The 12,286-nt window shown below is 41.3% G+C and overlaps 1 protein-coding gene across 1 annotated transcript; it reads left to right on the top strand.

Moving 5' to 3' along the window:
* Nucleotides 1–5,543: 5,543 nt before the first annotated feature.
* LOC115389531 (dromaiocalcin-1-like) lies at nucleotides 5,544–6,093 on the top strand. The gene is made up of 2 exons (XM_030092931.1): nucleotides 5,544–5,603; nucleotides 5,752–6,093. The coding sequence occupies exons 1-2, from the start codon at nucleotides 5,544–5,546 to the stop codon at nucleotides 6,091–6,093; spliced, it is 402 nt and encodes a 133-aa protein (XP_029948791.1).
* Nucleotides 6,094–12,286: the final 6,193 nt, after the last annotated feature.

Raw genomic sequence — 12,286 nt, 5'->3', positions numbered from 1 at the left:
AAACTCATCAGTGTCTTGCAGTTCACAGCTAACCATGTCGCAAGTCCACAACTTTCCCATGTTTTTTTTTCTGTGTTAAATGCAGCTAGATGGCTTCAATAATTTATTCTTCTTTCAATTATTATTATTCTTTGAAAGAATATGAACAAAGGTCTTTTGGCAAAAGATCCACTGACCTTCTATAGAAAGCATAGTGACACAACAGAAAGTGTGATCACTTCATAGCTGGGTTCTAAATCACAAATTCACAGCAAATGCAACTCTGATCTGGGAAACCCCACTTACTCAGTAAATGAACTGTCAAGGAGGTATATTGCTTTTTGCTGTTATGTTCACTTTAGTTGGTATCCGATTTCTGCAGCTCCACCTCAAAATTAAAAATCACACCAATGGTTTACTGTGGTAAAAGCCACTTCTAATCTTCATGTACAGCTCAACATTTCTGGACAATACTTCAGGTGTCACACTTTGAAAATAAGTCTAAAACTACTTATCAAATCACTGTAAAAATAAAGCAAACCATAGTAAGGTGAGTTAACACTTAAGGCAATTATACTTACATATAACCAGTTACGTCTTCAAAAATATGAAGAGCAGCCTTAAGTTGCATCATTCACCTGCAAATGTGAGAGGGTGAGATTAGTATTAACTCTTCAGTGAAGGAAAAAGAAGCACTCAATTTAGCAATTTATAACGCTAAACTTTAAACAGTAAGAGTCTGGGGGTGTTTTTGCCCCAAAATAAATGCGAGACTTGCAGCAAAGTAGGTGGGCTACCAGCTCCTGTAGCTGTCTGGTGCTAGCGCACACCGTTTCCTCAACGCGCATGTGTGGAACGCGTCTCTGAGAAGCCACAATGTTGCATGGATGGAACCGCGTGCGCGTCCGCGTAGGTCCAAAGCGTTCTGCTGCCGCGCAATGCGGAGAATGTGAACAGGCCCCAACATGTTGGAGAGCCGCTGTCACGAGCTAGCTCGATGCTAACTTCGGCTAGCGGTAGCGGTTAGCATCCGCCTCAAATGCGCGCTCCCAATTCAACTAGTGCCACTGGTGCTTTATGTTAGTTCCCCCCCCCCCCCCCCCCCCCATGCTAAAAAAAGTCTGTGAACCTTCAACATCACAAACCAGAATATTTCCAGAAAATGTCCACTTAGGTTGGAGGTTTGTATAGTCTTATGTGTCATTTGAATTTATTTCTGAATCAGTCAGTCAGTCAATCAGAGCCCAACCCCCCAACGTCCTTGACCGACAAATTACTGCTCTCTGAAACACAAATACTTCAGAAATGTATATAAAGGGTAATCAAAAATATAAAATAAAGTCATGCTTAAAATGAAAATACTACAATAAGTATGGATTAAAACGCATCTTCCTACCTGTCAGGTCAGCAGACAAGACCAGCCGCGTCCAACTTCACCGCCAAAACCGAGGAGGGCAGACTGTCAGTTTGCGCGGACTTTGAAGCATTTCAATCTTCTTTATACTGCCCCCTTCTGGGTGTAATCAGTATTTCAATCATAATTTACTCAAACCAAATGGTTTGTGTTCAACCAACACATAATTATTTTGTACACATAATGAAAGACAAAATTCCATGGACTTCATTAGAAAAAAATATTTCAACCAAACAAAGACATGTATTCTAAATAAACTTAACACATAAAAATAATATACAATGCACAACCCACCTTATTCACTTTTTTGGCTTTACTTTTTATTGTCTCATGCTAGCTGTTGCCAAAGCTGTCCGTCCCTGGGAGTGGGATCCCTCCATACTGTGGTTCTCCCCAAGATTTCTTCTTTTCCCCTGGGTTTTTGGAGTTTTTTTCTTGCCGGATGTGAGGGTCTAAGGCGGTGGTTGCTTCGTTTTGCTTCGCTTTTTCTCGCTACTGTGAATTATGCTTATTCACTGTTTTTATTTTTACCAATCAATGTAACATCTTGAAGCCCTCTGAGGCAACTGTTGTTGTGATAATGGGCTTTACAAAAATAAATTGATTGATTGAAAATTGATTGATTAGCGATTACTTTGGTCTCGTTTCTTTTGATTCCTTTCCTTTATTTTGTTAAGTATTTCATATTTATTTCTGTCATTTTGCATAAATTGCTTTGTTCTTTTTTTTTTTCTTTAGAATATTGTTTAGGTATTGGACTTTATTTTGGGGTATGAGGGCTGCCATTGTTGCGTGAGGCTAATTGTTTTTTTCTTTTCTTTTGACAGGTGCTGGGGGCTCCGGAGCGGCAGTGGTTCCCTGGTGGTGGTCCCTTTTTCACTTTTTGTTTGCTGTGTCACGGGTGCTGTGTTTTTTTTGGATCCTTCCCCCTTTCTGTTACCGCTGTCGTGGTAAGCTCCAGCCCTGTCCAGTTTGGTTTTGTTTGGCAGGCCTCAAACTCCATTTATTTTGACTTAGTCTGCTGATTTTAACGTTGGGAATTTAATAAAGTTTGTTTTAATTTGAAATCACGTCTCCGATCCGGTGAGTCATTCGAACCTGCGGGCCCTTGGTTTTTTTGAATTTTGTTTAGCATTTGAGATCCTGGGGTGCAAGTCCCCAGGTGGCGTTGTCTTTGATTTGGGTTTTTTTTTCTGTTCACCTCACCACTCATTCTGCCACAATTCCATCTGTTCATTCATTCACATCGGCATCGCTCCTTCAGCGCAGACACCCCCCCCCCACCCCCAGCCCAGAATAGGGAAACATAGTTTGACATCATTTTACACTCCACATTTGATAATAATTCAGCTTATTAAAGTGTGTGTTTTTTTGATTTTCACTCCCGAGTGGAGCAGTAGAATAAAGTTATTAGTAGCAGACTCTGACAAATGAAAGCTACTTTTTTAAAATCAACAAATACCTTAAATCATTGTTTTTGTCCCCAGATTCGATAGTTTACACCAGAATAAAAACTCGTTGAGTTTTGATTAGGTCAGTTTAATGATACGTCGCTCTGTCTCTCTGAAGGCAGGGAAAGTTGTTTTGTTTTTTTTTCTCATTCTTCAGTGATGGTTAATAATGGAGATTAATTCAAACATTGGGATAATTGCAGGACTGGCAGAGATGCAGAGGAATGAATCAGATCGGAGTTTGGGTCTGAATTTAGGACATTACAGTTCATCCAGGAGCGATTGAGGATTAACCTCTCACTTTCTGTACTGCTTAGGAGTTCTGACTTTTCTCTTTCACTGTCATATAGTGAATATATTTCACAAACATATGTCTTCATCTCTGACAGCTGGGAGGGGATTTTTTTTTAAGCAGCAACGCCTTGGTGAGACGGAGCTGATCAGCCAATCAAGGAGCTTTATTTTGAGGGTGTGGACAGGTCGGCTCTCAGCTGATCGGCGCCTCTCAGCGCACACCGCACACCACAGGATTTGCGATAGGAAATATTAAACATGTTCATTATCTACGATCTCCCCTTCTGACGCCTCCCGTGAGGCTCCGACAGGAAAAAATCTCTGTGTTTGCTAACGACACAAACATATTTTATAGCAGTGACAGTTTAGATGAACTTATCAACAATGTGAATAATGAACTGAGAAAAATAAAGAAATAGATGGATAGTAATAACTTGTCCTTAAATTTAAATAAAACAAAAGCAATTATGTTTGGAAATTACAAGTTGAAATCATTAAATCAAGTTGAGTTAGATGGTGTACAAATTGAAAGTGTCTCAGAAATAAAAATTTTTAGGTTTATTGATAGATATCTGTTGGGTTAAGAGGATTCATAGAAGCAGTTTTTGTTTGACGTTTCCCCTGAGAAAGTCGGGGTGGGGATGAATAAATTTGTCTTCCCCCCACTCCTTTTCGAACATTTTCTTTCTTTTTTTCCTTTTATGACAAATGTATTAATTTGTATGAATCGAAATAAAGACAGAAAAGACAAGACAAACATGTGGCTGATTCTGCTTTATGACATGATTGAGGTTTGCATAATAAATATTTTCAGACTCAGCCAGATTTTGCTGTGCTGCAACACACATCCACACTGGATCAAACTCGCGTACACGATTTCAGACCTGTCATGGGATTTGATGGTACGTTACGCTCATGTTCAAAATGTCAAATGCCAATCCGGGAGTGGTAATGGTCATATAACCAGTTTCTTGCCGTATGTTCAGCACCCTCCGCCTCACAGCTAATGCTCAGTGCCAGGAGTCTCAGACATCGGGGCTGCAGGGTGACTTTGCATGGCGACAAAAGTACAAAGACAGAGAAGTGCTTTTACTAATTTATTCAACAGGGATCACAATGTTTAGTAGAGTAGCAGACATTAGACGGCAGTGACACTGAAGCTGAGAGAGGCAGCGATGGAGCAGAACACATGAGCCACGCATGGAAGATCTGTTGCTTGTTTGTTTGTTTGTTTGTTTGTTTGTTTGTTAGAGTGGCAATACAGTTAGCCATATGTACTGTCTGTAGAACATTTATGATTTCATGAAGCAAATTAATCCTGAACCAATCCTGACAGAAATGAGAAGACGTTACACAGTTTACTTAACCTCGGGCTCCTACCATGTGGAACTGGCTCCCAGTTCTGCTCCTTTCTCTCGTTTCAGTGTAATGTTTCATAATGTGTCATTCACGATTGTTTCTCTTGTAGCCTATGTACTCTCTGTTTATACATGAAATGAATCTAGATACAAGAAATTGTCTGTCCTATCTCCTCTTTCTGTCCCCTCATCCCAACCAGAACAGCAGAAAGCCGTCACCTCTGAGCCTGGCTCTGCAAAGGTTTCTTCCTGTTAAAAGGGAGTTCTTTCTTTCCACGGTCCTTTATGCTTGCTCATGTGGATCTGTTGGGTTTTCTCTGTAAAAGTGTCTGGAGATGACTATGTTGCAATTGGCACTTTATAAATAAAGCTGAATTGAACTGAACTGAATTAAATGACATTGAGATGACACATTCGGGATTGTGGTGGATCAGCATCCCTAATCAAAAAAGTATTCTCTTATGACTTTTTTGTTTGCACTTTGTCTCATATATGTAAAGAAACAAATATGTTCCGTTATTGTGTTACATTAGCAAAGTGATGTATTTCAGATTGGCAGACCTGATGAAGAGTAACTTTACACCTATATAAAGAAATAACTAGCAACTGAAATCTATTCATTTTCAGCAACTTGAATGATTCTTCAGGATTCAGAGCCATGTCTGTGTTTCCTATGTTGAAATGATGTTCTCTGTTGTGTTTGTTTGCCAAACATGGTTGGTTTTTGTGAACCATTCAAAACACATGCAAAATTAAACCTTTAAGAGCTCTGACACTCTGACATCATGAAGCAACAGCAGAGGACAGTTTCAGCTTGACTTTCAGAGGAATAACCATGGAAATACAGACACTCCTCTTATTTTTTGCTTCGATTTTTTGTGCGGAAGTTGAGGGAGAAGTAGGAACACACTATTATATCTCTGAAGCAATGAGCTGGAAAGATGCTCAGACTCACTGTAGAAAATATTACACTGATCTTTCTCCTATCAACGACCAGAAAGACACGGAGAAGATCCTGAAAGCTGCAGAGAGACAAACAAGCCCGAAATGGAACACAGCATGGATCGGCCTTTATCGAGATCCTACAAATCCCACTCGCTGGAAATGGTCAGGAGGAGGATACGTTACATACACAAACTGGGCCAAGGGTCAACCAGATAACACTTTAAATCGAGAGCGCAGAGGAATGATTTTTTCTACCGGACAATGGAATGATTTCGTTGAATTCTTGTTCTTTCCTTTTTTCTGCATCAAGATTTCTGAGCTGAAGCATGAGAAGAAGACTTGGGAGGAGGCTCTGGAGCACTGCAGAGAGGAGCACAGTGATCTGATCAGCATCGCCTCTGAAACTGACCGTCTTCTTGCACAAACTGAGATGCAGCGCAACGACTTGACTGAACCTGTGTGGATCGGCCTGCGTTTCCTCACTGACCAGTGGCTGTGGGTGGACGGAAAGACAATGGTGTTCAAAGCCTGGCCCGAAGGAGGAGACGAGGACCACCAGTGTCCAAAGTGGAGACGCTGTGGAGCTCTAACAGTGGAGGGACTGTGGGGAAACTATAACTGTGAGGAGAAGCGTTACTTTCTCTGCAGATGAGACATTCAGGAAAACAGGTTCAAAATGTATGGCTTCATTTTAACAATGTTGTTACAAAACTTAAAAGGTTTAGTGAATAGAAAATATAGTACTAAATGAATTGCGAAGAATGCATGTGAACTGTCATTTTTAATTTCTGCTATGATGCTGGAGGAGGTTCTGTCTCTGATTTGATGCTGAATATTTGTATCTCAGTGATTCTACGTTTTGGTGAAATTTTCTCTGCAGCTGAGAGATTCTGGAGAACAAGTTCAAAATGTGTGGCTTCATTTTAACAACAAAATGTCATTACAACACTGAAAAGGTTTAGTGAATCGAGAATATATGAGTGTCGACTTGTTCGTTATAATTTTCATTTTTACTGTCACACTAAGTTGATTCAAGATAAATTACCTCAATAACTTGTGTGGATTCTGATCTAATATTGCTATCAAACTAATCATTCTCTTATTCTTGTGTTTTTGGTGTTGATGATCTTTTTTCCAAGGTAAATGTGTTTAAACTTAAAAATGAATAACTGATCTATTGTGTTGGTAAATAAATACCTTTTGCTGTTGTTTGAATAATAAAACATGTTACTGAGTGCTTCTACTGCTCATGGGATGTTTATTAATAGTATTATAACTGAAATTAATCGCAAAATTTATAAAACGGGCAGAGTGATTACAGATATTGTCACAAAAATACTGAAAGTTTGAATGCTTTATTCTATTAATTCACAGCTTTATTCTGCAGAAATGTCCCGGTCAAACAAACTTAATTATCTTCAGTAACAGTAGACACACTGAGAAAGACTTGATAGTTGGAGACAGACAGTGGTGTTTGTAAGACACATGGTGGCTGGACACACTCCAGTGGAAGTTGTGCAGCTGTTGTTCTTACCATATAACTTCTCGACAATGTCAAAAAGTCTTAAAAAGTAGAAGCACAAACAAGACAGATGTAGAATGTGTCTACACTTTTACTGTCTGAGCTGTTTAATACAATCTTTAAAATAATTTGCATCATGTTGGGCGACCGTAGCTCAGTTGGTAGAGCGGGTTGTCTTATAACTGGAAGGTTGTCAATTCGATCCCTGCTCCCGCAGGCGTAGAACTGTTATTGTGTCCTTGGGCAAGACACTTCACCCACCTTGTGTTCTCTGGAATCCCGGAGCAGACGGAGGAGGACCCCGAGGCGACGGTGAAAAGTTTCATCAGAACGCAGCTGAAGCTCCCGGAGGAAGCGGTGAAAAACATCTCCTTCCACAGGATCCACCGCCTGGGAGGGAGAAGACCCGGCGAGTCCAGACCCAGACCCATCGTGGCCAAGTTCGTCAACTTCAAACAGAAGGAGCAGGTGAAGAGCCAGGGCCGGCAGCTGAAGGGAACCCACTACGGCGTGAATGATCAATTCCCGAAGGAGATCCTGGATCGGCGCAGAGTTCTGTTCCCGATCAGGAAAAAATCCATCTCGGAGGGCTCCCGCGCCGTCATCGCCGTGGATAAATTATTCATCAACGGCCAGCTGTTCCGTGACCCAAACATCACTCCGTGGCTCTACTGATCTCAGGTGCTGCATTCTCACTATCCCATAATCACTCCGTAAATATTGATACATAAAACAGCCATAAATTAATTAATAGTAAGTCACTGCCCGTCTCCACTGCACTGCTCACCGTGGATGTGTTTTTTTAAGCATTTGTTTCTTTTTTCACTCTCACTTTTTTCTCTCTTCACCCTTTTTCACTCTCACCCTCTCACGCTTCACTGTAGCTGCACCCGTTACCATAGTAACCCGACACGCGGGGCGCACCGGGACATCGGCTTATTGACACACATGACTGTACAGGTTCACGCGCACTCTAAGCATGTTGATAGACAGATTCAGAACGCACACTCAGCTGACATGCAGGCGTGCACACCAGTAAACAACGGGCTCCATTCAGACACCAGGTTTAGTGAAATGCATGTAACACTCATAGCTGTCTAGTCATGAACACTCTCAATTTCGTTTCCTGGAATATCCGTGGGGCTGGTACAAGGGAAAAGAGATTAAAAATTACCCATCGGCTTCAGGAGTTGCAGGCAGACATTGTCTTATTACAGGAAACTCATCTAACAAACTCATCAGTAGATCTTCTCCGATCAACACAGTTTCCACACTTGTACTCAGCCTGTTACAATTCTAGGCAAAGAGGAGTAGCAACTCTTATCAGTAGAAGGTTAAACTTCTCTACTGACAGTTCAATCATAGATCCAGAAGGCAGATTTGTTATTATCATATTATCTATCCAGAATGTTAAATTCTGCATTGCTAACGTGTATGGACCTAATGTTGACGACCCCTCCTTCTTTCACTCCCTCTTCTCCTCACTGGATGATCACTCAGGTCACACATTGATTATAGGAGGGGATTTCAACATGGTTTCTGACCGACAATTGGACAGACTGAGTACCACAGGAAGTCAACGACTCTGGCAATCCTCAGAAACTGTGAAACAGTACATGAAGGATTTTGGTCTTTGCGATGCCTGGCGCTCTCACCACCCCACTGCAAGAGAATACACATTCTTCTCTTCAGTTCACCATTCCTACTCTAGATTAGATTATTTCTTAACTAGCAGCACACTGATGAATGACATCTCAGAAATCAAAATTCATCCCATCGTCATAAGTGATCATGCACCAGTTTCATTTACTCTCAGAAATAAGACGAATAAATCACCAACTAGAAACTGGAGATTTAATACATCATTACTTAAAGATCCAGAGTTTATTAGCTATCTAACAAGAGAATGGTCTATATATTTAGAAAATAATGACTTGCCAGATACTTCAGCATGTGTTCTTTGGGAGGCAGGGAAAGCGGTGATGAGGGGAAAAATAATTTCCTTCTCCTCACACAAGAAAAAGAAAGAAGCTTCAAGAACTTTAGAATTGGAATTAAGAATTAAATCACTGGAGGAGGCTTATCATGTCTCCCCACAAGAGAACATACTGAAGGATATAAGGAAAGCTAAACTTGAACTGAATGAAATTCTAGATAAAAAAACTCAATTCCTGATCCAACGACTCCGTTTAGAGAACTTTGAGCATAGTAATAAATCTGGAAGATTCCTGGCAAATCAGTTAAAAACAAACAAGGAGAAAAACACGATTTCAGCTGTTAAAGACTCAGAAGGAAACATCAGCCATGACCCAGACAAGATCAATAATATCTTTAGAGATTTCTGTCAAGGATTATACCGATCACAAATAGACACAACAGATGAGGAAATTAATACTTTTTTTAATGATATTAACCTTCCAAAATTGAAAGATGAAAATAGAATAGTGTTGGATTCTCCTCTTTCAGTGGATGAACTCCATAAATCTCTGCAGGACATGCCCAACAATAAAGCTCCAGGTCTTGATGGCTATCCAGCAGAATTCTATAAAGAATTCTGGACCATGTTGGCTCCCACTTTTCATAAAATGGTAATGGAAATAAAAAATAAACGAACAGTACCCTCAAATATGAACTTAGCCAAAATAACTTTAATATTTAAACCAGGGAAAGACCCCACACTTCCGTCCAGTTATCGTCCTATTTCATTAATAAATGTAGATCTCAAAATAATCAGCAAAGCCCTATCCAGAAGAATAGAAAAGATAACCCCGCTCATAATACATCCTGACCAAACAGGGTTCATTAAAGGTAGACATTCATCCACTAACATGCGCAGATTAATTAATATAATAGATTACTCTACAATACATAATCTAGAATCCATAATTATCTCTTTAGATGCTGAAAAAGCTTTTGATCGAGTAAATTGGAAATTTCTGTTTGGAATATTAACCAAATTTGGGTTTGGAACCTCTTTCATAGATTGGATTAAAATCTTATATAACAACCCAGCTGCATGTGTGAAGACTAACGAGCAGACTTCTCCAAGCTTCTGTTTGCAGCGAGGAACCAGACAGGGCTGTCCACTCTCTCCCTCACTGTTTGCCATCTTTATCGAACCTCTGGCAGCTGCTATAAGACAAAATAAAGACATCAGAGGGATCCTGGCTAACAATAAGATAGAACATAAAATAAGTCTTTATGCAGATGATGTATTGCTTTTCCTGCAGAACTCTCCATCTTCTATCTCCCGGACAATCACACTTATTGACAAATTTTCACTAATATCTGACTATTCTATCAACTGGTCTAAGACTACAGCCATGCCTATAAACTGTGATTTACAAAGTATACCCAATGCTACAATCCAGTCTGGAAACATTAGATATTTAGGCATAAACATTTCTCCAAGGATATCAGAACTTTTAAAACTAAATTATGTTCCGTTACTGAAATCAACAGAGGATGACCTCTTACGGTGGAGACGCTTACCTATATCTCTTATGGGGAGGGTTGCCACCATTAAAATGATGACTTTACCTAAGGTTAACTATTTATTTTCAATGATACCAACCAAACCATCGTCTGGCTGGTTCAAATCACTGGACTCATACATATCTAAATTTCTCTGGAAAAATAAACCATCACGTATCAGTTTAAAGACGTTACAACAGACTAAAGACAGAGGTGGACTAGACTTGCCTAACTTCAGTAATTACTTCATAGCCAGCAAGCTGCAATATATCTCCAAATGGCTTAAACCGAACAATTTAGATGAGCCATGGCTGGATGTAGAGCAAGCATTATGTGAGGATCTAGTCATCTCTGACCTGCCATTCATCAGTCCCACCATCAAATCCCATCGGTGTTTTAAAAGTGTCAACATCAGTTCTTCTTTAATGGCTTGGTGGGACTTTCTAAAGCTAACCAAATCTTCTCTGATCCCGTGTAAACTCACACCCATCTGGAACAACCCGGACATCCTGCAAAACAAAAAGATGATCAACTTCACTCAGTGGAGAAATAAAGGAATTAGCCAGCTTGAACATATCATTGAAAATGGCAACTTCCTATCATTCAATACTCTCACCTCACAATATGGAATCAGCAGCACAGCATTTTTAGAATATCATCAACTTAAATCTATCATAGGTAAAAAGTATACCTTTAATCAATTGCAGGGACAGCTACCTCTCGGGGTCGAAGAATTCTTAAACCTCAGTTCCCCAAAGTTGCTATCAAAGATATATAAAATATTATCAAAGGTAGAAGATGAAATCTTTCTTCCGACCTTAAAATGGGAGGCTGACTTATCTAACAACTTTGACCAAAATGCGTGGTCACAAATATGTTTAAATACTTTCAAAATGACAAAGAATTCAAATATACAACTAATACAATTCAAAATTCTGCATAGAATTCATTACACAGGACGAAGGATGTTCCAGATGGGTCTATCACAGTCTGATATCTGTTCACATTGCAATGATAACATGACTGACAACTACCTCCATGCCTTGTGGTCCTGCACACCAGTGCAGAGGTTCTGGCTTCAGGTGTGTGAGGACCTGTCAACATGGTTCACATGCAATATCCCTGCAACTCCCACACTGTGCCTTTTAGGTGATCTGGGTGAAATTAACATGTCGATAAACTCTGTCTAAATGGTTCTCACCATCTTGTGCATCGCAAAGAAAACTATCCTTGTAAATTGGAAATCCAGAAATAATCTGAGTAACAGGCAGTTCAAGAATCTTCTATTAGATCATATCAGCTTGGAGACGATGTCTGTCTGTTCAGAGGACCAATCAGCTGAATCTGGTTCCCTCTGGTCCCCTGTGATCAGCTCCATCACTTAATGTAAGGGGAAGATGAGGGCCTCTCCTCTTTGAGGGTCGGTGGTTGGTGGGGGGGGCCTGATGGCTGCAGGTGGTTGGCACTGTCTTGGGGTCGGGATCTGGGCAGCTTCGCTGGGGGCTGTCTTCGTGTTTGGTTTGGATTGGGGGTGGGGGGGGCCGCCGGTTGTTGGGGCTGTCTGGCGGCGGTGGGGCGGGGGCCCCGGGGGGCCGGGGTCGGCGGGTGCCGGTTCATGTCCGGGCGGCCGGGGTGTCCTGGGGCGGGTGTGGGCTGGGGGCCCTGGGCCCTGGTGCCTGGGGGCTCTCTCCTTCCGTGAGGGTGAGGGGGTCGACCTGGCTGGGGGGGCCGGTCGGCTCGGGCGTGCTGCCGCGGCCTGGGTCGCTGCACGCCCTGGTGCCTGGTTGCTGCCCCGGAATCCAGGGCATCGGGGTGGGTGGTTGTGGTGGTGGGGACAGGGGGGTGGGGT

Source organism: Salarias fasciatus, chromosome 6, assembly GCF_902148845.1.
Source record: "Salarias fasciatus chromosome 6, fSalaFa1.1, whole genome shotgun sequence".
Lineage (NCBI taxonomy): Eukaryota > Metazoa > Chordata > Actinopteri > Blenniiformes > Blenniidae > Salarias > Salarias fasciatus.
Note: the sequence above shows the minus strand (reverse complement) of the source record. Positions and strands in the feature narration are given on the sequence as shown.

Bases quoted from the DNA above. Each gene is read 5' to 3' on its own strand.
- LOC115389531 (XM_030092931.1), top strand. From the start codon at position 5,544: ATGGAACACAGCATGGATCGGCCTTTATCGAGATCCTACAAATCCCAC. The intron at 5,604-5,751 runs GTCAGGAGGAGG...TTCTGCATCAAG, and splicing joins AATCCCACTCGCTGGAAATG to ATTTCTGAGCTGAAGCATGA.